Raw genomic sequence first — 24594 nt, 5'->3', positions numbered from 1 at the left:
GCCTTAGCTCTAATCTAAACCTCCTCTGGCACAATTTGAGCCCATTTCCTCATGTCCTGCCTTTCATTATTGAATAAACTGACCCCCAACTCACTGCACTTTCCTTTCAGGTAGTTGCAGTGAGTGATCATGTCTCCCCTCAGCCTACTCCAGTCTAATCCCAGTTCCCATGCTGGGAACAGGCTCCAGTGCCCATTTCTGAGCATGCTCCAGCCTCTCAGTGTCCTTCTTGTAGTGAGGAGCCCAATGCCGAATACAATATTGAAGGTACAGCCTCACCAATGCCAAGTACAAGGAGACAATGACTGCCTTGGTCCTGCTGGTCACACTTTGTCCATTTTCAAAGCTGCTGGATGATCAGGTGTGCTCCAGGGAGACATTGCCATTCATTCACTTACTGCCTGAGCTTTCTGTGTTGTTGCCTCCTTTGCTCCCCTTTGCACAGACAGTCCATGTAAAGGCAGATTTAATCAAGTGCATTTGATTTTCCTGCTTGTGCAATCCAGTATTGAGTCCAGTTTCTGTTGCAATCCTTGTGTTCAGCACCATGCAGAGTCACACATGCCCCTTCTTCTGTCCAGCTTCTCAGAGAGCCTGTGCTTGTGGCAATATCCATGCCTCCATAGTTTTTTCTTCTTTTTACTCCCCTAGGGTGAGGAGAAAGGATTATGTGGGCAGTTATAAAGTTCTGTGTCTCCTCCAATTTTGTCCTGATAACACAGCTGGATACCTGGGAACAGGGCTAAGATGTTGAGAATAGCCATGGCTTCCTAATGGAAGTGTGACTCCCTTCCAGGGACATCCCATTGCCACCTCAGAAAGCGGATGGCTCAGGCTTCTGGTTTTCTGTGTCTGAAATGATGCAGAGAGTCAAACTGTTGTTATCCTTTCTCTTCTTACTTCACCTTCTCATCCCTTACCTTGCAGAGGGAGAAGCTGAAGCCGAGTGGCTCCAGGATGCAGGTCTGTCCGACCTCCTTGGGGACTGTGCCTCAGAAAATGACAATGTGCTGCTCTCCACTCTGACCAAGACGCAGGCGGCCGCGGTGCAGCGGCGCTTGGATACCTACTCCCGCTCTCGGAGGAGGAAGAACAAGCATCCCGTGAGGGACGTCCGAGACATTTTTGGAGTGGTCAACTCAGAGGTTTGTTGATTTAGGGGGATCTTCTGAAAGACTTTGTCACGTTGTGGTAGTGGACTTGGCTTTCTGAGTCTAGGGCTATTCTTATTTCCAAATAATAGATGATTTCATCTCTTGAGCTGAAATGAAGCTGGGATTGTAGAAATTCTGCATCCAGGCTGCAGCTCTGAGAAGCTGCTGCAAAAGATCCATAAGCTTCCTGGAGACTGCTGGAAGACTTCTGTATAGTGCCTACAGTGCTGCAGCCTCCTGGAGCACTAGTATCATTTGGAGCCCTCTTGTGTTTCCTTTATTCCAGTGACACGTTAAGTCATTAATAACCAAGATGGATTTGTAGCTTGCCTCCTCTATACCTTTGTCATACTCCCAGGTTTCAAAATTGACATTTCTTTCTCTCTTATTGTTCAATATGTCCCACTTATACAACAACTGCATCTGGAAGTGCTCTGGCACTATTCATTGAATGATGTCTGATTTATCTGCACATGCTAAGTGAATTGGTTCTGCTTTCTTGGCTAGTCCCTCAGTTGTATATGTACTCTAAAGATATATCTTCTGTGCAAATTAACTATTTGGGTTTTTTTTCTATTTGTGATGACTTTGCCCAGGTTCCTTTTACTTTTCCACAGCTTCATGTGATAAGCATGCTCTTGGAAAGTTGCTGGCTTTTGGTGATAGAATAAGTTTTCCTATGTTCTAACTAGTTCCAGCAAAAGTAAGGTTTTTATTAACAGAATTGCCTGCCAAATGCCTTCTGATAAAGATTGCCCTCTGTCTCTAGATGTGAAGAGGTAGAGTACTGTAAAGCCCATGAAGGGAAGCTTTTAGGTTCTGATGTGTGCTTGGTATGTTTTTTTTCTCATGAAAGATCTTGTCATCACAGGCAATGGGTAGATCTCATGCAGCATGATTGGTCCACTGTTTGCCACCCAGTGCATGAACTAAAAGGGGAAATTAGCTAATGAATGTGTGAAAGGAAGAATTGGCTTAATGATGTGCAAATGTATTATAAATACTGTCTATGAGAGAGTCATCTTCTTTCCACCTGCCTGCCAAATCCTTTAATTATGATTCTTAATTTCAGAACAGTCCTGTAGCCCTGAGCTTGAGCAGCATTTTCTTAGACTAGTTGACAATGTCAGGTGTGTGTTTTCTGCCAAAATCAGATTGTCTTATGATCACTTCTGGTTTGTGTAGGTAAACATGTTCTGGTTTAATTTTCAGGAGACAGCAGCAGGCAATGAGCAGTCCAGCCCAGAGCAGTTGTGGCACAATCTACGGACTTCAACTGTACAGAAATGTAAGGAGCTTTTAAAAGTGGAGTAGGACTGAATGGAAAGTAGGATCTGAAGTAGGGCTGGAACTGGAAGGAAGCTATACTAATCTGGGCTCTGAAACATTGGCTTGGTTTGTAGGGTTTTTGAAATAGATGCTTGCCCACAGTGTGGATTTATGAACTCCTCTTGTCTATATAGTTGTTAGGAATTGTTGCTTAAACTGATAACTGTAACTCTTCAGAAAAGCAATTAGAAGATGCAAATAAAATCACTGTAGCAAAAGTCATATGGTGAAATCCTATACATGCCATACACAATTGTGTAAAGAGAAGTTCTTTAATGCCAGGCCATACTCATGTCTCACCAGCAAATGATGGTCCTAGCTGTAGTGTTAGGGCTTTAAGCTAACCTTACCCTATGGATGAGTCTCAGGGTTGTGCTATGACAACAGTCTTTTCATTTGTTAGTACAGATTGTCACTAAAAAGTGGTGGTCCCCAAATCTATCTCAAACCACCCTTTTAGCACACTTCATTTATCTAAGCTTCACCCTTCTGGCTTTATGAAATTCAACATGTTTTCTCCTCTGTAGCAGAAACCCAGGAATACTCCTGCACAGTTCGAAACCCTGCGAAAGAGGAGATGTTCAACATGGATGTTGCCTACTCAGAACAGGCAGCTGTCCTGCTCAAGGGGTCATTCCTGTCTGAATCTAGGAGGTTAAAGGATGGAAATGCCCTAACTGTAAGCACTGAAGGATTTCTTACTGTTAGAACTTATTAGTCTCCTCTTACCAAGACGGCTACAAGACACTTAATGCATTGGTACCATCAGCTGTTGGAGACATCCTCTATGGATAGTGTTGCAGTGGATCTGTATTAGATAGATATTTTTTGACAGATAGAACTATTTTCCTTGCAGTGTTGGGCAAGGATAGCATTGAGTAGTGGAGGGTCAAAAGAGGTAGCGATTATGTGTGAAACCAGCTACTTTGATATGGATCTGGGTCATTTCTGGTGAAAAGAGAAAAACTGGAGTTTTTTTTACTCATAATTCCAACAGTTTTCTTCTCCACAAATGTACTGCTTCCAAAATTCAAGATGATTAGAGTAGATGTCAGACTATCTTTTAATTTAGATAAATTGGGATCTACAGTATGATTAAAGAGCAATACTGAAAAGAGAAAACAGTAATTCAACTGTGGGTTAAGCAGAAGTAGGAGTAGCTTTGCGCATTTGTCTGGTGTTGAAAACAGGAGAATTAATGGATGCCTGGTAATGGTAAAGAGTGATAAAAATGCAGCAAAACTTGATAACTAGTGAAATTAGTCATGGTAACTTGCACTGAACGTTTCATTTGTGTGTTTTCCCTTAGAAATTTAAGATCCCTAAGGGCAGACTAGGAGTGACCAGAGTTGGAGATCTGTCCACTCAGGACATGAAGAAGATCCCCACACTGGCTCTTATTGAACTAACAGCTCTCTGTGATGTTCTGGGCTTTGAGCTGAAGAGAAACAAAGCTGCAAAACTGAAAACAACAGGTTAGTTTTATGCCTTCTTAAGTTTTTTTTATGTCTTTTTTTAGACTGATCTTCTCATAGGCTTTTGTTTCAAGTTTTAGAACAGAGAGTTTTTGGTAAGAGACCTTGTGACAATTGTGTTTTCCTTGATCAGAATTTTTCCTGGAAGGCACTGGATCATGACATCAAGACCTAGCACCACATTTATGTCTAACTATCAAATGCACTTATCCTGTTTAGCTATTCCTCTCTCTTTCTCATATATCTACACTTTTAAAATGTACCATCTTAGTCTGTAGTGAGGGATACAGACTTAAAATATCTTGTTTCTATCGTAGAGAAAAAGCTCTTTGGAGTTCCACTCAACACCATGTTGGAAAATGACCAAAAACTGCTTCCCAACACCAAAGTCCCTCTGTTACTACAGGCAGTAAGTTGTCTTTTGATTTCATTCACACCTTCAGGAAGCTGTTGAGACCTGGAATAAGGGAAGTCTGACTTCTCATTCTCTATGCCTAAGAGGTTTCTCTTTTGTTTCCCTTGCTTCCACTTTAACAGCTGCTGTCTTGCTTGGAAAAGAGAGGACTTGAAACCGAGGGCATTTTAAGAGTTTCTGGATCCCAGACCAGAATCAAGGTATGAGTTCTGTAGTAGATGGCTTCTGCAGTAGTGTTCAAAAGTGGCAGAGGTGATCAGGAAGCATGTTGCTGAAGGTAGGACCTAAATAACCTGGATTCTTTTGTCTCCTTTCCCAGTACACCTAGAAACATCCATTGCTGGGAAATGCAGGGGTGTGTGCTGTGAGGGTCTCTACACTCCTTTGACTTGGATGGGTTCCCCTCCTAGTGCTCAGCTACAGAATTGTGCCTGTATTTGGTTATTAAAGTGTGTAATATATTCCATCTTTTTAATAGAGTCTGGAGCAGAAGCTAGAAAGGGACTTCTATACTGGCCTTTTCCATTGGGATGAAGTGCACCAGAATGATGCATCAGGGCTACTGAAAAGATTCATAAGAGAGCTGCCAGCCCCACTGCTGACAGCAGAGTACCTCCCTGCTTTTGCTGCTGTGCAAAGTGAGTCCCTTAGGCTGTTCAGCATCAGTTTTCTGGCTTGTGCTTTTCTTGCAAAGTTCTACTGGTCTCAGACTCAGATGTGTTGGGAGTGTGTGGCTTCGATGGGAATACAGAGCACAATATGGACTGTAGCCAAACTTTGTGTTGCATGTTGTATGTGCTGTTATGTATCAGCCTGAGTCATAGACACTGGTGCTTGGTTGCATATGTCTTTGTGCAGAAAAAGTGTCCTGGAGTCTTAAATTATGCAGCCTTATTTGAGGTTGCTACCATGAGTTAGGACAACTTGATAAATAATGACATGCTGACTGAGTTGTAGCAACTGGCCAGGAGGCACAATCCTGACTTATCTGCAGGTAATGCAGTGTTCTGCAAGCACCTTATTTTGAGTTTTACACCTTAACAGATGGCTTGAATGTGTTTAAACTAACTGTTTAAGTGCACAACTGTTTTTGTACAAGAAATAGGGAATAATGGGGTCTCTTGATGTCCTTTGAGGTCATTGCTGGTAGACTTTGTACTTTGAAACAAATCAGTCCATTTTCTAAAGCATAGGTAGTTGACTTCACAAAGGCAATATGAGCTTCCTTCTGTAAAGCAAGGTCTCAAATCCTGGATGACAAACTACAGTAAGTAATTGCCTTATTTCTTGGGGAATTGCCATGCTTAAAAAGATCAGTGTCAGGAGTGTGAATCCTTTTGTGCTGTTGTCATTCTCCCTCTCTAGATATTCCAGACCTGAAGCAAAGATTGCAAGCTCTAAACCTCCTGATCCTGATTCTGCCAGAGCCCAACAGAAACACTCTAAAGGTAACTATTTAACTGGAAAAACATGATCTCATTCCAGGTTTTAAGTCAAGGAAACTCTATCAGCTTTTCTAAATAACATGCATCGTGCTATTTGGTTTTATTTCACTGACTTGAGAATGGAAACCCATGATAGAGGTAGCAGGCAAACATCAAGGCTAGGCAGTGAATGTAAGCACAGTCTGCCTTCTGAGCACAAACTTGAGAGCAGTATGAATCCACAAGGTCTTGGAATGTCTATTTAGAAGCATATTCTTCCTCTACAGTATGTTAAAGCTATGAAGGATGTATAGGTCTTACATTTTCACGTGCTAAGGTATAGAGAAGTTCAGTCTCTTGATTCCTGGTTTGTGATGATGTCATCATCCATGAATGATAGTTTCAATTTAAAAAGGAATATTTTTAAAAGCTGCTAAGTTTACAGTTTCCTGCCCTCTTCTGATCAGATGGCATTTAAAGTCCTTTCATCTACTGCTTTTTGAGACAATAAATGCCGATGGGATCACCTTTGCAAGCAGTGTACATCTTCTGCCTTTCTGTGCTTTGTAAGAGCTGTGCTGGTTGCTGCTCTTTGTTTATTTTTGTCTCCTGTGTAGTTCAGCTCCCAGGTAACAAAGGCAAGGCTGACTTAGCACCCTGCAAATTTACAAAGCACTGGAATACATAATCCAGTCAAACATTTCTTGCATCATGGCTTTGATGGAGGCATGAGGGAGAAGAGATGGTTCAAGAGGGTTTGTTTCTCTACATCTAGGAATAGCTTTGAGGGCACACTGGGGGTAGGAGGTTTGATAGTCTTTGAATCCTGTAACTTTTATGATTCAATTTTGTAAATTGCCACCTACTAAGGAGGAAGAGCTCATCTGCTTCTCACATAGAGTGTGCCTCCTGATTCGTGACTGCTGGACAAACTGTCTGCCTGCTTGATATAGGGTTTTTTTTCTGTCCTAGTATCAGAAATTGCTCACTGAACTTGCTGACTGGAGAAACAGGATTTTTTTTTCCTGGATATCAAGCAAAAACACGAATTAAATGATCTCTTTGGCAATTGCCACAGTGTTTTCTTGAGCATTGTTAGTAACACATGTCTGAAATCTCTTCCTCTCTTTAGGCTCTACTTGAATTTCTCAGCAAAGTGGTTGCCAGGGAGAACAACAACAAAATGAACCTCTGGAATGTTTCCACAGTCATGGCCCCAAACCTCTTCATGCACAAAGGACTGCCAAACAAGATCCCTGAAGGAAAGGAGAAACAGCTGGCAGAGGGGGCAGCTGATGTTGTCAGGATGATGATCCATTACCAGGATTTGCTCTGGACAGTGAGTTGTGCAGGTGTTTGTGGTGTGCTGTAGCAGTGTCTTGGTCTGGTTAGAACTGGAATAGGGGAAGGGATAGTCTTGGAAATTTCAGAGGAGCTGAATGTCTCTAGGCAAAACCTCTGACTGAGTTCCAAGACTGAATTGTTTTCTGGGTATATGGATATTTTGTTTATTTAAGGAGCTTCATGAAGTGATGTTCTTAAATGGTGTTTTCATCTGTGCTTGATTTGTTTTAATACCTGTTTCTCTCTTCTCCCCTGCCTAGGTCTCTTCTTTTCTGGTAGCCCAAGTAAGAAAGCTGAATGAGAGCAATAGCAAAAGGTACCAGTTCTGTGACAAGAGAATTAAAAACTTGTTGCGGAAGATTCATGCTGATAAAGACAAGGTGGAAAAGAACCAGGCAGAGGTGAGTTAGGGCCTGGAAGAACTGAGCCCTTTCATAACAGCATCAAATACTTCCATGACAACTTGGAAAACTGTAAGGATTGGTGTTCTTTAAAGAGTAAGAGAGAGAAAAATCCACAGAGCAATGAGAAACAGTTCCCCAGACTCTTTTGGCCAGGCTGTGGCAAAACCTGATCCCAACAGCAAGAGTACTAAACAAATTTCAGGCTACAAAACACTTGGTAAGACACTGCATGGTTCCAGGTGAGAGGGAGAGAGACCAGGAGCAGAAATGCTGTTCTTTACCACACATGAAGAGCAGAATTCATATGGCTGTAGGTGTCCCATGTGTTTAGTCAGATCTGTCTTCAATGATAAAGGCTGGTGTGTTTTCATGTGCTTAAAGCAAAAATTTAGGCTATTATAGTATCATCCACTTTTCTTTTTCCCTCTAATGCTGCCTATCTGTATGTGAGGGTTTGAGGACAAGGTTTTTGATAGTTAAAAGGAGAGAAGTTGCCTGATAGATGAAATGGCTCTACTCCTTGTGTTGGTGCAGAGTGAGGTTTTCAAGTAGATATTACTGTCAGATATATGTGAGTACTCAAGTTGGGAAAAGATCCTTGGAGTCATTCTGCCCTCTGATTGCCAGTGTTAGTTGGGTAAGTGTAGGTCTGTAGGAAGTTACACCATGCAATGCTGGATTGTGAGTGTTGCAACTGGGGTGCTCTAAGGACATGAGCTAGATGGAAGCTGCAGGTAGAAATAATACCTGAAGAAGAGTTTGTGTTCTCACAAGCCAGCACATTTCCTGCCTTCCTTTGCACATGTAGATACTGTGATGACATAGCCTGAACTTTAGCTTGTTAAGGTGGGATGTCACTGTTAAAGGGGCTGTCATTTCAGAGAGGTCAGCTACTGTTTAGGTAGTCAGGTAACTGGATGCTGAAGCAGTACTGCTCGTACTGTTGTAACACTCTCAGTGTTCTGTGCTGCTTTGTGGAGGATTTGGGGTTGCAGATTTAACTTGCTGCAGGTCAGACCCTCTTAGAACAGTTCAGTGTTCTCCATGAATGTTCTGAGAAGTTAATTTTTGAAGGAGCTGATGAAGGCAATCTTGAGAAAGCAGCACTTGAGCTCTGCTCTGTTGGTGGCTCAGAGCTTCCAGCCTTTTTGAAACTCCTTTTCTGAAATTCAGGAGTGTGCAATTTGACTGCATAAACCTCTTCGGTAATTTCAGTTCTTCTGGTGCCAGTGCTGTATTTGAACAGCAGAGAGCAGCAGTGCACAGTGATGGAGAGCAGTTCTTCTCTACCCAGCCACAACACGGGAAGCATTGATGATTTGTTTGTAATGCTCACATGGATGCTTCTATAATCTTCCAACCTGGAGTATGTGTGGGATAAGAAACAAACCCAAGTTCTCTGAACAGCTGGCTGGATTGGTTTATCTCTTCGCACTCTCCAATCTATTTTGCAACTTGATGTTTTAGCTGATAACAAAGTCTGTCTTTAAGCATTTTCTCCCTTTTTCCTGTCTTGTTCAGCCTTCCAAGATTGTGAAGGTCCACGCTTCACTTCTCCTGAAGGATTCTCTAGAGGTGCATTTAAACAATGCAACCAGAGTTGCTGATGTCTTGAGGCAGTTTCAAAAGAACCTGTGTCAGAATGGCTGGAGTATTGTTAATACTGTCAACCTCCTCAAGTGGTAAATGGCTTTTTCTCTGTTGGGGTTTTTTTTTTCCTTAAAAAAAGAGGCAGTACTAGGTGATCTGGTTGCTGTTTTCTGACTTGTGGCAGAGGTGATGTGGCAGCACAGTGTGCTGTTAGGAGTCTGTTCTCTGCTCCCTATTCTAAGCTTTAACTGTTTTGGATGGGGCAAGCAAATGTTAGCTCACTGTGCTCAGGTCAGTAGTTCCCTCTGGGCTCCTGGACAGCAAGTGAACTTTAGTAGTATTTGCAAGGGAAGGGAAAGTGAAGTAATATTTCCCTGAAAAACAAACCCTCTCTGGCTTTCCTGGAGGATATGTTAATATATGCATTTCCTAAAATAAACTCTGCAATTCCCTCCTATGCTTCAGTGGGGAATTGCTGAAAACCCAAACAGGAACAGCTCTGTCACTGTACCTGCAGACATTTGGTAGGTGAAGTGTTAGTGTATCTCTTGACTGTGTCCCTAGACAGGAGATGTCTAAACAAGGGTGGATGGGAGGTGGTCTGGATATGGGTCAGCCTTGACTAGTATGTCACTAACAGATTGCTACAGCTGCTGAGATCTTCCTGCAGATGAGCTTCTCTTGAAGAGTTCTAGAGGAATGCTCCCAATAAACTTTGATATTTATGCCTGTTTTCTTCCTATTGTAAAGTTAATGTTTGCATATCATGTGCTTCTTGCTACCAGTGAGGAATATTTGCCTTGTTTTCTTTCTTACTTTCCAATTTTGGGTGTCCTTTTCAACAGCTGCACTGTTCAGGAGGATCAGCAGTTTTTGTACTATGGCTTCATTGACCATTGCTAGTCTCTGAACCATATGCAACTGTTTGGGAAGAAACACCATTAAACTACACAATCTGCCTTTTGCATAGCTTCATAACTTCAATGTGTTTTTCTTTCTGCAGTAACAACTCAATGGAGTGCACAAACTTGCTCTTGTATGAAGTGGGAGGCAATATTGGTAAGTCTGGATTGTAACTGAAAGTAAGAACTTTCCAGTTTTTTTATGCTTTAACTTATCTTAGGAGAGAGTTTAAAAGGGATGGGATTTAAAGGGGGCTCCAAAAATTAAAAGACAAATGAAAAAGTGCTAGACCACTTTCCATCATCTTCAGTAAGTCATGGAGATCAGGAGAGGTGCCCAGGGACTGGAGGAGATCAAACATCACTCCAGTCTTCAGAAAGGGCAAGAAGGAGGAGCTGGGTAATTACAGATCAATCAGCCTCACCTCCATCCCTGGGAAGGTGATGGAACAACTTATCCCAGGTGCTGTCTCCAGGCATATAAAGGACAAGAGGGTCATGAGGAGCAGTCAACATGGCAATGCATACAAACTGGAACAGAAGAGGTTCCAAAGAAATACAAGGAAGAATTTGTTCCCTATTGAGGTGAGGGAGCACTGGAAGGGGCTGCCCAGATGGGCTGGGGAGTCTCCTTCTCCAGAGACATTCAAACCCACCTGGATGAGCACCTGTGTGACCTAGTCTAGGTGCTCCTCCTCTGGCAGGGGGGTTGGACTTGGATGATCTTTTGAGGTCCCTTCTAACCCTTGTGATTCTGTAACCTCAACCACAGCAAACACCATCTGTCAAAGCTCTTGGCTTCATAGTTCATGTGTCTACTAGTTGTCACTGCAAAGCCTTTATAGTGCAAGTATGTGGGAAGGTTGAAGTCTGGACTTAAAAAAAATACTAATGGATCATATTGAGAAGCTGTCTATCAAGAAAGGTGGAAACTGAAGAGTGCAGAAGTCTTGAGAACAGAGATATGCAAAACTTTGTCCAGTTTAAAACCAAACAAACGTCCCATCCTGTTAAACATACCATGTTAAAACTCCTCTCCCCTCAATGACAAAGATTCATGTTTGTAATTAAGTATGGAACTTAAAACCATAATCTGCATTCATCTAAGTAAATGGAAACTTCCTCCTACGCCACTAGGCTTTTGGTTTTGTACTTATTTGGGCTTTAATCAAGGCTGGGACGTGACATCTCTACTAACAACTGGCAGCTCCAAGTGTGAATTCTGTCAGCCTTCAACTTTCTGACAAAAGGAGCCCTTACTAACTTGGGTGGAAGTTTCTCAGTGTAGTTAAACAAGTTAGTAGCATCTATAGAAGAAAAGCTCTGTCATTTGAAACAACTCAGTCTCTACATTTCATATTTCATGAAGCTAAAGTCTTTGGGTATTAGAGCCATAAAGGTCAAAACTTGGGCTTAGTATAAAGATTACAATAATTTTAACACAAATAACTAGAACTTTATCAGATTTGTGGAAACACTTGAGTGGTTATAACAGTAAAATTAATGTGAACAAATAACAGGTTTTGGGGAAAAAAAACCACAACAAAAACCAAACAAAACTCAAAACCTAGGACTAATGATATAAGAAATGTTTTTTTTAATGAATCTCTTCTTTTGATAGGTGAGCATTGCCTGGACCCAGACACTTACCTCTTAGATTTGTACCACATTAATCCCCATGCTGAATGGATAATTAAGCAAAACCCATCTTATCCTCGGATGTTCTAAGAAAGTGTGGTTAAAGTTTTTTGGAAGCCTGGAAAAGATGTTCCTGGTACAGTCACAGGCTGGACAATGCTTTTGTCTTTGAAGGAAAGACAGCTTTATTTACTGCTTCCATGACAGCTGCCTCTGAGAGTACACTATCCTACATGCTAACAGGGGTGTTGATAACAAGAGGCAATTAATATGATGTAGCAGAAGTTACAAGGGGTATGGTTATTCTTAAATAATCCCCTCCCAAACAAAGCTACAGTGATTGTACAGCAGACATGGAATGTAAGAGAAGGAACATCTTCTTGAAGATGCTTGAAGACATCTATTTCTTCTGGATTTGCTCTTTCTTTTTATGACATCCACACTTTGGAAGATAGGCAGTCAGCTACTGCAGTGATACTAATGGGATTCCTGTTGCACATCACCACAAGTTGTGATCCTGGGTTTCACTGATAAGATACTGTTACATTCTTTGAAGAATAAAAAAGGATGCTTCCAAAAAGGCCAGGTGGGATGTGAAGCCAACATTCTGTGTTTAATGACTACAGTTAAACACAAGAAATTAACTTTTCTTGGAAAAAAGTATGGGAAGGACAGCAGCCTTTGAAATGTACAGTGTGATAGGAGAGATGCCTGGTAATGTAAGAACAAATGTACTGGTTGCCACTGAGACCAAAACATGCATTTGGTTTGCTGGAAAATCTGTGTATCAATGGATAACCAACCAAGGAAACATTCTGAAGTTAATTGGAGGTTAGTAATCTGGGCTGGCCATGTGAAGTGAACTTCTTGGAAGACCCTGTGTGAATATGTCTGTTTGAAAAAACACAACAATGAGAACAACAACAACAAACCCAAGCAAAAAACCCAAGCAGTTCCTAAGATGTGTGGTGACTGCAAAAAGAGGTCTGTGCCTGTACCTGATCACACAGTAGGTACTGACTTGAGCCCTCACTGCTCTGCACATTTTCATCCTGCACAGCACCATTTCTGAAAATTCTTTTTAATTTTTTATATGCTATTTTTAGACACTATTGAATATTTATTCATGTGGCAGAAACAGGGCTGCCCTGCAAGTCTATACTCAAAGTATTTCATTTTCCAAATCCTAGCTGCACTAGTGACAATCTCCAGTATTATTTCTTTTGTTTAACTGAATGTTTCCCTCCTCTTGTTTTCTCCCAGGCTGAAGTGTAGCTATCTCTATTCATTATCTAAAAGTCCTGGTTTTTTCTATTGTAAAGGCTCTCTATTCTGTGGTTTGTCTGTCTGTGTGGTTAAATGCTCATGGTGGTTCAAATCTTGGAGGCCATAGTCCATTTTTGGCCTTTACTTTGAGGTGAGCCATAGTCCATATTCTTTCTAACCTGTTGTGAGAGCTGCTGATGTCTTGAAGCAATGCATGTTATTAGAGAGTCTGCTTTTTTTGACTGAGCTGATGCAGGTGCACTGATTTGGGAAGATCATCTTCATAGCTGTGTTCTTAAGAACCCATAGTAGACACTTGCAAAAAAACCACTTCGTGTCCCTGATCCAGAACCCCAATGTCAAGACTTCTTAAGGTGCCTCTGGTTAATAGGGCTTAAATTGGTCCTAAAAGGGCCTGATTCTTGTCCTTGAGGATGGGTGATTTGTGTCCCATGAAAGATCATCTGCTTTAAAAACTGGGCATTAAAAATCAATGGTACCTATTCACTCATTCCTTCTGGAAGTCTTTATTGCAGTGATGGAGCTTAGCAAAGAGCGAATGCCAGAGATGTGATACTCTAAGAAATACCTAACACAGAAAGTTATCAGTGGGAGAGAAACAATCTGTTCCTGCTCAAAAATGCTTTGTAAGCCAAACTGCATCCCTGATAAATCACATAATGCTGCATTTTTTTTCCCATCTTGGTATGCTGGATCTTTTTTGAAACATGTATGATGGGGACATGCTACATCACTGCTGCTGTAAACAATGAATGAGTGAGGTTTTTGAGCACCAAACAATGTGAATCAGTGGAAAACAAAGCTGGTAGGAGATTCTCATGAGACAAATACCAGTTCTCAAATATGAAAGGAAATGTAAACAAACAAATCTCTTTCCAGATGATGGATATGCTTTTTTTTTACTTTTCCTATCTTTGTACCAAAAAGCAAGTATGAGTTTTTCAGTACCTAACGGGCAACCTACTTCTGAATGGTGGCTTTTAACAGCTTTTTTACAAGTTTTTAATTCTGTATTTAAAATCCATTTATTCAATGAAACAATAAAAACATCACAAAATCTCTTGGCTCCAGTTTCACTAGTGGCTGAGGATCAAGTAGCATGGGACTTGCCTCATGCCTGAGGAGGGGTGTACCTGGGGTCTCAGCCTGAGAAGAATTTCATGTGTACATCTAAGAGGAGGAGAAGGTCAGTGTTGGGTTTAGGAAGCCCAGTAAAAGGTTTAGAGCTGGTGACCAAGGATTCACCAGGGATTGGTGAATTCTGAAGGAAGAAGGGCCATTGTTAAAGATTTAAGACAAAGGAAGAGCAAATGTCCATGTTCTCTGAGAAGTCTCCCTCCCATTGCCTCAATCCCTTCTTGGTTGAGCTGTGTTCAGTGACATTCATACTGCGAGAACAAGCCAAGTTGTCCAAGAGCAATAGGAATTCAGTCTGAATCTGGGTAAATGATGACTAGTATTTTAGTTCAATAGTCAGTGATGAAATATGGCATAAATCCACTGCTCTGTGACTAAAAACAGTAACAGCAGCATGTCCAGCATAACTGACAGAAAACCAGGACTCACTATCCTGTCCAGAAACAAAAGGCAAGGAAGGAGGAGCCAAGCAGCTTCAGAAGGCTTTTGGAGCAATTATCTGAGGAAAACACCAGCTTATCAAACGCATTTCACCCATTCATCTTCACTAGTATCAAAGTGCTAATCTCTCCCATCCCCAAAGGCGTTTTTTGATTGATCATTACACAGCTATCTCTCCTGCTCAGAACAAAAGCCCAGGATTTATTCTGTGTGCAACTTGAAGTCGGGTGTGCTGAGATAACAGGACACAGCATAGAGGAATTGTGCAGATGTTGGTTAAACAGATTTGTGGATGAAGTGGAACTGAAATGTCACATATTTAAAAGAAGTCAGTAGTTTGCTTCAGGAAAAGGTCTTTGCAGAAATACAGGGTCTTCACAAGAACAAATGAATCTTCAGTTCTTGGAGGGAAGGCCATAGGAGGACAACTAAATGCATTTCCTGAAGCGAAGTAAGTAAATGACAGCAAGTACTGTTGTAAACAAAATGCAATTGCATCTGATTAAATATATTTCCCCTAGTGCACTCCCAGGACTAGTTCCCATAGTTTTCCCCCGCTATCTCTGCTCCCTGCAAACTCAGGCTGTATGCTTTCTGTGTGTGTGGTGATAAACTCTTTCTCAAAGCAGCTTTGTGTGGGCTGTTTCCTCCGTGTTGGGCAGAAGGCAGGTGATCCCACATGCCAAAGTGCTTCTCCCCAACACCTGGATCTGGCAGGATCCACTGAGCTCAAGAGGTTGAAGTCTTATTCTGCACACTATCTTCTCTTACCTAGCTCTTTCTAAGGGTTGGTCTAAAAAAAATGGGGGTGGAAGAAAGAATCCCTTTAATCCCTACTCCTTGGAAAGCAACTTGAATGGTTTTACCCATCTGATCCTCTTGGCTGTGTCCCTGCTTGCCTGGCTGGTGAAGGAGTAATTACCTAGAGGGTAAGGGAAGGAAAGAGGAAGAAGTCCAACAGAGAAGGAGGATGTAGGTGTACCTGTGTAGGATGTTTGGGAGAGTTTTTGTTTGCTTGTTTTGGAGGGTTTGGAAAAGATGCAGATGCACATAAGCACTGCTTCTGACTTGTGTAGAAACTGAATCTTTTGAGTCTTACTGAGAGTTTTAGAAGTCCTGAGGAGTGTGGTTATGGATAACCCACCTGTGTTACCTCCTGTCTTTGTATGTGCCTAGTCAACTCAGACAAAGTTTCTCTTATCTGCACTGATGCCTCTGTAGTAAACCTTCTTTGGACATAAGAGGCAGCCAGAAAGTGGAATAATTGCCTTTTACTTATAACAAACCAGCAGAGCTTGCTCAGGGTTTCAAGAGAGACAATTAAAGATATTGCATTGTTTTCTTCAAAAGGAGAAATAGACTCGGGGGTTCCCTAATAGCCCTCCTGATTCTGCACTGTGCTCTCAGAGCACATTGTTGTGGGTTGCATTTATTATGAGCCACTTATTATCCCTAATTATTTAGCAGGGGGGAGGTCTCTCAGTAACAGGCGAATTTGTGACTTGATGAACACTCAGCTGTCTGTATTTAAGATAAAATTACTGTAATTAACAAACCGATCAACCCTACTTTCACTTTGCCTGGCTGGAGCAGAACAAATGGGCTAAATGAGACCTATTTAGTACAAAGGTAGAGAAAAGGGTTTGCAGACTTTAGGATACACAGGCTTAAAGCTTTCTTTTCTCCCCCATACCCTGCTTTAATGGTAATATCACATAATTGTCTCTTGTTAGGTAATTTTGTCTGCAACAAAAAGGACTCATGCTGTGCTTTCCTCAGCCCCATCCAGCAAGGCAGAGTCACAGTGGGTGGGTTGTTTTGTTATTACCTAAACCTTGACCAGAGGTGGGTTGGATTCTCTGGGTGCTGTGCTCTCTTGTGACTCTTACCTGGTTTTTGCAGAACTTATGTCTTTGAGAGCAAGGCTAATCCTTCAGCTTGTCTTACTGTTGGCAGGTGCTGCCTGCTCCAGCTCACCTGGCTGCTGCTCTTTGTTATCCAAGGGTACTGATTCCAAGGTTACTGATGTGCTTCTAGCCTCAGCCAGTCCTCCCAGCTCTCTGGTATGGAAAGAACTTATCTCCAACAATTATTACAGGGAATTGGTACCCATTAGCATTTGGTCACATAGGAGAGAAATGTAAACAACCATTCTGCAACTGCAGTTTTGGCCTGGATTTCTGGACAGGCACTTGCCTCAGATTGTCATCTCTCAGGCTACACCCAGCGTGTCCTGAGTGTGCTGTAATAGCACAGGGTGCAAGATAGCCACAGGGCTTCCAACTGGTGCCTTGATTTAGTTCATGACAGTTTCCTAGTGAAAACAGCACTTAGAGCCATGTGCTGTCTAGAAAGTATCCAGTTACAGGAATTTATCCCCGCTGAAGCTTTACAGCTATGTCTGTGGACTCTGGGAAGCTCACACTGCAGTGTTACCAACACATCCTCACTGCCTTGTCATTCTGGGATACTGTGGCATCCACATCTGTATTTAAGGTGATCCCATTAAGTAGACAAGGTACTGGAGGGCCAAGTATTTGGTCCCTTTACTGTATTCATCCATTTCATTGTGTTCTACTCTCCTGAGAAGTGGTAAAGGGTTGATAGAGGAAGAAACCATCCGTGGCTGACAGTACAAAACCAGAGAGGGTAACAAAGTACATGAAATGGGATTGTCCCTGTGGTTGACTTGATGAAGGGCAGGTCTGGTGGTGACAGAGGGAGACAGTGTCCCAGTTACAAAATAGGATGCTTCAGCATCAGCTGGTTGCTCTCACAGCAGGACAAAGATGTCTATGGAGGAAGCTGTTGATCCTTGCCAATGATGGTGGTTCTTGCTACACCTACTCCTCTAGCAGAAGAGCGTTTTGCTTCATATACTGCTTGAGAAAATCATGGCCAAACTTATTTGAACAGATTGTTAAAAAAGGAATCTGTAATTGCTTCAAGGGACTGGACCAGCTTAACCTGGAGAGTCATCTTCATCCTGTCCTGTTTTGTCGGGAGGTTTATCCTGATTGTACCCAAACCCAGAGGCAGGCAGGCAGCAGCTGCCATGTGATAAGGGTATTGCAGCTGATGGATAAAGAAGTACCAGAGGGCATCTGCTTGGGCTGTGATACTGATGGCTCAGTGTTTCAGAGGCCCTTGTCAGTGCCACGTGTTTCATGGCATGAGTGGCTGCTCCTTATTTTGGGGACTGGTTGCATCTATTGGGTGTTTTCCTGCTCTCCTCTGATCCTGTCCATCTCTCTCTGCTGGGCATTTCCTTTGTCCAGCTCCAGGGACATCCCTGGCTGGAGGGGACAACGAGTTGCTACTGCAACTGTCACATACATGCAAGGAAAACCCATGTTGAACCGTCAAAGGCAGAGCCAAGAGCATTTGAAAGCTTCATTAGCCAGGCTTTGTTCTGATGGTGCAGTCAGGCGGGGAAATAATGCCACGAGTGTTATCAGCCATGTGCAGGAGGTGGTTGCGTAGCAACCCTGATTGGGGTACCGCGCTGCTTTTCCAAGAGGAGAAAGAAACACTCATTTTCTTCAATTTAGAGGCATTGCAAACAGGAATTCATTATTTACAAAGGAGTCACTTAAATTTTACATCTTGTAAAGAGATGGCAGGCAGTGTTGGCCTCATTTTAGCATCATGTAAGTGCAAACTCACAAATTAAATGAACCTGGGATAATTTAGGGGGTTTTTTTAGTGGTTTTTAGTCACTGTTTTTCACCCCTTTGTCCTACTGGGGCTCAAAATCAGATGGGAACAGGAAATTTCATCGCTCCTTTCAGACCTGATGTGAAGGCACCTCCACAGAGCCCTTGGTGTCACATTGGTTATTACAGGTGAGAAGGATGACTGTGTTCCCTCTTCCCTCCTACCCTGTTTAGAGGAAAAAGTGCAGAAGCAGAGTGATTCTGCCACTGCATCTCCATGTCAGGCTTCAGAGCCTCTTCAAATCTGCAATACTCATGAGGCTGTTACGGAGCATGGTTATATGTATAGGACATAGATTCACCAACCTGCTGCTACCTGGTGAGCAGATGGTGAGACTGAGGTAAACAGAGACTGTCCAGGCTTGTTTTGAAGAGTATTGTTATTATGTGTCATAAATAAGAAAGGAGTCTCAGCACTGAGGAGTGGAACTGCCAAGTGTGCAGGTAGGACATGGCATCCCATCACCTCCCTGTCCTGCTGCAGCTGTAGCCATTTCTCACAGAAGGAGCACAAAGAGAGTTTTCAGACTTCAGCTTTGGTGTATAATGTGTAATAACAGCAATGGGATAGCCCTGAAAGGGGAATGGAGTGGCTGAGACATCATGTGGCCATCCCTAATTAATCTGTCTAGATTTGGTGACTAGGTACAGGGAAGCATGCTATGTGTGTGCCATTCATCTGGACAAGACATCTGGCTTTCCAGACAAACTTGCACGGACTGGAGCCTCTATCCTTGTACACTCCTCTCTCAATACCTAAGTGCCAGCACAGAAAGAGCTGCTACCAAAAGAGGATATTAAAACAGGGAATCAGCAGCTACAGAATATTTATCATGCTTCTGTGTGTCTGTGTAGTAATGTGGAAATCACTGGTTTATTTTTTGTCCACCTCTTAGTATCTGTATTGCCAGGGTGTGCAGATAGCAGCAGAAAGGTGCTGGTTTTGGCAGTGAGATTTGGGATCTGTGATGGAGGGGACCTGAAATGAACATCTTGTTTGAGGTACCACCTACTGAGAAAGTGGATATCTTAGCTAATCAGTGAAGGAAAATAGCTCAAGTGACAGCAAGTAGAAAGAATATTATTAGTATATTGTGAGATTCCTTTCTTTGCTCTGTCCTCTGACTTTAGTCTTTCAATATTGAACAATAATACATCTTCCCTTCTTGTTGGCAATTCAGTTTGAAGACTGATTCAGATTAACTTGGACTCTCACTGTATTAAACACTTTAAGAAAAAACCCATAGGAGCTCAGGGTGTTTATGAAAAGCAATTTCCTCAATGCCAGGCAGTTTAATAACTCTACAGCCATGGCATTGAGGCTCATTTATTTTAAGCCGTGTTTCCAAACTGTGACGGGTCAATAATAAATAAGGCAGAGTGGCAGATTTTGCATGGAAGAGAGCTCATTTCAAGTAAAAGAACACAGGCAAGTTCAGTCAGGAGTGCAGAGAGTAATGAAGCTTTTAGGTCCCCCAAATTAATGACTCATTTGGGAAACCAAATCTTATAAATGTTTCCATGAACTATTGGCAGCAAGTGACAACCTGAAGGTGTGTAAGGCAAAAGGGAGAAAATTCTGCCTCTCTGTCACCCAAACAGTTTTAGTCTTTGTAACAGTACAGTTGTTCCGCTGCATATCACACTGGGTTTTTCCTTTAATCAAGTTGGTGGAGAGAAGCATGTAGCCCCAGGCAGTCTTTTGCACCTGAGACGTATTCAAGCAATAAATACATCACAGGGTGTTTCAAAGGGCTTGTTAAAAATATTGGAAATCAGTATGTGTAGGAAACAAAGTGAGTTGATACTATTTGTGGAAAACACCTCTTACAAACCATGTGGGACACTGAGCAAGGCAGCTGGAATGTGTAACAACATTCACTTACCTCCCGCTTCCCTCTATGGCTATTCAAGAAGAGATGGTGATGGGTTTAGGTTTGATCTCCCTTTGAAGCACAGAGCATGCTCAAGAACCAAGCTGAATTGCTTTACTTTGTGTCCTGCTCTGCTTAGAGGAGCTTTGGGCTCTCCAAGGTGTTTTCTTCTGCATCTGCCATGTTCAGTGTAGCAGGTTCAAAACGTAAATAAGACTCAAGAAGTTGGAGAAGCCAGATTGTCATTAATATACAGGGACTGGGGACTGGCTTCTATTGATACACTTTCCTTTCAGATTATTCTCTGGTATATGGATAACCTCTTCTTTCTCCTGTGAGTGTGAAGTGCTGTGGATTATTCCTTGCTAACCAAAATGTTGACCTTGATCAAAATGTTACCTCACTAATATTTAAGACATATTTGTTGGAAGACTTGTGTGAATAATCAAGCAGGTAAGTTGTCCCTGCCATTTGTTATGAGCTCAGTCTGGACATTTTGCTGTGGCTGACCAGGGAGATGAGCTGTCTCTACTTTTATTTTGGTTGAACAGTAAATTTATGGATCAGTTGTCCAACATTAATGTTTATTTAAAAGTCCTAACTTCTTCATAAAGTTCCTGAGTGCTCACTTGTTAAAGTTCACACTGTGAATCACCAGGTTTTCATGAGGTGCTTATGTATCTGTGTACTTTAAAGCTCATCAGTGCAGGCTGCAGGGCCTGGGTAGATGTGCTGTTTCTGAACAGGATTCCCACACTTACCTTTCCCTCCTGGTTGGCAGAAAGAGTTGAACCAAAATCTTGGGGTCTTTTGCCTGTTGATGCACTTACATGCAGAGTTGTTTTATTTGAAATGGGGGCTTCAATGCTGATCAGGGTGACACTGGATCTATGGATGACTGTCTCTCGGGGTTCTGTGGATAATGGTACAAGCAAACCCAAAAATACATCCATAAGAGACAGTGAGAAAATCTGGTTAGGTCCATCACCACCTCTTCATGACTTTAATCAGTGTTATCAGAAGTGATGTTATGGGGTTTTTTTATAATGGACAGTGACCTGCCAGTGACAATTGGTGTGTTATTACCCTACAAGCAGAGATACCTACAAATGCTGTCTCTTGGTGCTGTCACTCAGGCTGCTTTGGAGATCAAGACTTGAACCTTTAAACAAACAACCCCCAGACTCCTGACCTTCTAAGAAAGGTCAAGCTTAAAAATATCTTCATCCCCACCTTCTTCCTCCAGTCTGTCCTAAAGACCATGATCTCCCTGACCCACTGAATCAGGATTCTTGGTAAGTAGCTCTACCATCAGAGTGGCACAGCTGGCAGGCTAATGAGACAGAGACATAGTTCATCTTGAGCTTGCAGCCCCTCCCCTGCTCCTGCTCAGTGCACACGGTTCCTCCTGTTCTGCCTCCACCATCCTGGATGTGCATGTGTGAATATCCACAGCAGGATGCAGGTGCAATATACAGGCTTCTCTTGTGGCTAAATAACTGTGATGTTTTTAAAGCTGCCATAAGGAACTGGGTGCTACAGCCTGCTTACATGGACAAGGATGAAATGGAAAGAATACATTATGCCTCATCCTCCCACAGTCCTATCCACAAGGATGTCTCTGCTCTCAGAGCCATTTCTGAGTCATCACTTGATGAGTTTGTCTGCAGGGCCATTGACTAAGTCTCCAGCATAATCCATCAGAGTATGCCATGAAGAGATGCCCACTGTTACATCAGGTGACCAGGAGCATGTGCTGCTGGCTGCTTCTTGGCTTCTTTATTTATTCCTTTGCTTGAAAGGCATTCTGCCAGTTAGAGGGATTCATTTTGCTTGCATATGCAACTTACAGAGTTGTAGAGAGTAAGAATTGCCATCTCATTTGTAATAATTTCAGGCATAACCTCCAGCTGTGGGTGCTTAAGATTTTGTTTTCTGTTAATGTTTCATCTCACAGGTGCTTTGCTTTCTCTCTACATTTGGAGGGATATGACTTCTCTTTCAGATTTTCCTTCCCAAATATCCTGTCTACTGCACACTGAAGGCTGAGAAAAACCCCTGTCTGAAAAATGGTACCTGATTTAAGTCATCTTTGCCTTAATCTCTGGTAACTGCAAGTGTAAGTTAAAAAGGAGATAGTCTGCCACTTTTAAGTGTTCAGCTCTGGTGGTGGTGTCCTAGCTGTTCCCAGTCTTCATTTTGCTAGAGAAGTTATTTCCATGATGATAATCATTTGACAGCTTTTAATCTTCCAGTGCAGATGTGACAAAATAGTTTCATAATCCGCTTCTGTGCAGTAGGCTGCTCACTTCTACTCCTGGAGAGCTGTGGCTGGCTTGTGTGTAGCTTTGTCTGATGGTGTGTGATACAACCACAGCAGTTTGCACTGCTTAAGTCAAAGAGCTGTCACGTTACAGCAAATGCCTCCAATGCGGGTGTGTTGTAAATGCATCACTCTGGTTTTTAATATGAGCTGGAAATATGAGGCATAAAGTCACAAATCCATGGATAGCACCCTGAAATACTTCTGTATGAATTGTGGTAAATAGAAGTCACTGCCTTTGTGTAGTACCCAGGCAAAAAGCAGAGGAGTGATGTTCCTTGTGCTCTGCATCTGCAACGTGACTATTCTCAGTAGTGTTAGAGGGATCTGTGAGCTTCAAGACAAAAATAGGAAGCAGTGACTCACTCCTTCTCCAGAGGGGTGCAGAGCAGCAGGCAACAGTGTGCTCTCCTCTGTCACAAAGGATTCCAGCTACTAAAGAAATCCCCAGAGATGTTTCCATGAATCACTTGTGAGAAGCAAAAGTACAGGGATGACAGGGAACACTTTGAGCACTGTGTCATCTGAGGTGTTCTTTGCTACACAAACTTGTGGGAAGCGGCTAAAGCATTCAAATCTAACAAAGCTGAATCAAGAGGAGTGTGGGGGAGCATCTGGATATCTCACTTGTGGTCATTTGACTCTGTGTGCGTATCTGTTTGCCCTAACAGTACACTAAGCTGATCTCATTAAAATGGAATGAAAGGTCAGACACTTATCCCGACTACACATTCACTTGTTCCTTGATGACTGAGTGTGTTTGTTTAAGAAATAATTATAAGTCTTAATGTATGGACAGCTTAAAATGAAGATGAAACATGGCTGAAATATAATCAATATCTAGGTCAGTCCTTGAATTTCTTTTTGGGAAGTGGCAGTGAGCCCTATGGGGAAGAAATGGCTGGAGTGCTTTTTTGCTTGAGGCCATGTCTGATTAAACAAGAAAGTTGGTAGAAAGGAAAAGCCATTTCCAATTGTGCCTAATGCATCTACTACAGAGGTTGTGAAATGTGTCCACAGAAGATTTTGGTCAAAATCCAGTTGTTTTACTAATAGTTATATACTTAAGCTATAGGTAAAGATGGAAATCAGTCCAAAGCTGAGCCTGGGCATAAATATCCTATCATTTATCATCTTTAGAAATGAGAAATGACTGACATACATGCTTAATTCAAACTAAATAGCCTATAAAACAAGTTCCCTAAGGCTAATAATAATAATATCAGGATAAATGAATATAAGGATGATTGAATACAGGATATACTGGAGAGTGAATATGGAATATAGATACATATCATACTGGCAAGAACGGGCTGGTGTTTATGGTATGCTCCAAAGTCTAATCCATCATCTGACCAGGGAATGTAATGCAGTTAGAATCAAAAAGAAGCCTCAGTTCGAAGCAATACACACATTATAAACCAGCAAATGCAAATAATCAATCAAAAGCAGCAAGCGGGCAAAAGAGGAATATCATCAGGCAATAATTCAGATCACAGCTGTGATTATGAGAAATAACCTTAGGTTTGCTGTTTAATTAATATGAAGCTTCTGACACCCTCTGGGATGGGGCATGCAAACCTTCTTTGGTTAATATGATTGTAGTAAGAGAAAATGTTATGTCCCTTCAATATTTCAGAAGGTGAATTAACTATTCATTGAAGGCTCTCCAGTCTGTGTGTGTGAACAATGTTCTCTTCACCCAAAAGCTGCTCAGGCAGTGCCTGGTTTCCTGGGATAAAATACCTCTTGTCAGAAACCCCAGTTCACACTGGAGCAATAGAGTAGGCTTAGTCCCTCTCTTTTGGGACTGACCCATGTCTGCTGCGTAGCTGGGTTTGTTTATGCTCCCCAGGGAACACAAAAGATCATCTGCATGGTCCTTCTGAGCAAGACTGGATGTAGCTGCTCCTCCTCCAAGGCTGGGGACTGAAGGTTAGTCGCCTGAGTGTAGGATGAGGATGTCCAACTCAAGCACCTCCTATCTAGTATCTTCAGTAGCCAAATACACATGTAGAGAAGCAGCTCACACCCACTCCTACATGCACAGGCAGATCTACAGAAGAGGGCTCTTTCTGGGTGAGTGCACTGTCTGTAGATAGATATATCTTTGTAGTAAGGCTTTAGTTTGCATTATTAAT

The 24594-nt window shown here is 42.2% G+C and overlaps 1 protein-coding gene across 2 annotated transcripts in view; it reads left to right on the top strand.

The window, feature by feature from the left end:
* The window catches only part of ARHGAP40 (Rho GTPase activating protein 40), a 43842-nt gene extending 29865 nt beyond the window's left edge, over nt 1-13977 (top strand). For both annotated transcript variants that reach the window (XM_062009016.1, XM_062009015.1), the window contains exons 3-15: nt 928-1145; nt 2367-2442; nt 3011-3162; nt 3793-3958; nt 4276-4367; nt 4496-4573; nt 4852-5011; nt 5739-5821; nt 6930-7136; nt 7402-7542; nt 9067-9227; nt 10139-10194; nt 11659-13977. In XM_062009016.1, the coding sequence (XP_061865000.1) occupies nt 928-1145; nt 2367-2442; nt 3011-3162; nt 3793-3958; nt 4276-4367; nt 4496-4573; nt 4852-5011; nt 5739-5821; nt 6930-7136; nt 7402-7542; nt 9067-9227; nt 10139-10194; nt 11659-11765 (1697 nt within the window). In that variant the 3' untranslated portion in view covers nt 11766-13977. The remainder of the gene's footprint in view (nt 1-927; nt 1146-2366; nt 2443-3010; nt 3163-3792; nt 3959-4275; nt 4368-4495; nt 4574-4851; nt 5012-5738; nt 5822-6929; nt 7137-7401; nt 7543-9066; nt 9228-10138; nt 10195-11658) is intronic.
* The last annotated feature ends 10617 nt before the right edge of the window (nt 13978-24594 follow it).

This window comes from Colius striatus, chromosome 16, assembly GCF_028858725.1.
Source record: "Colius striatus isolate bColStr4 chromosome 16, bColStr4.1.hap1, whole genome shotgun sequence".
Classification (NCBI taxonomy): domain Eukaryota; kingdom Metazoa; phylum Chordata; class Aves; order Coliiformes; family Coliidae; genus Colius; species Colius striatus.
This window is presented reverse-complemented; position numbering and strand designations above follow the sequence as displayed.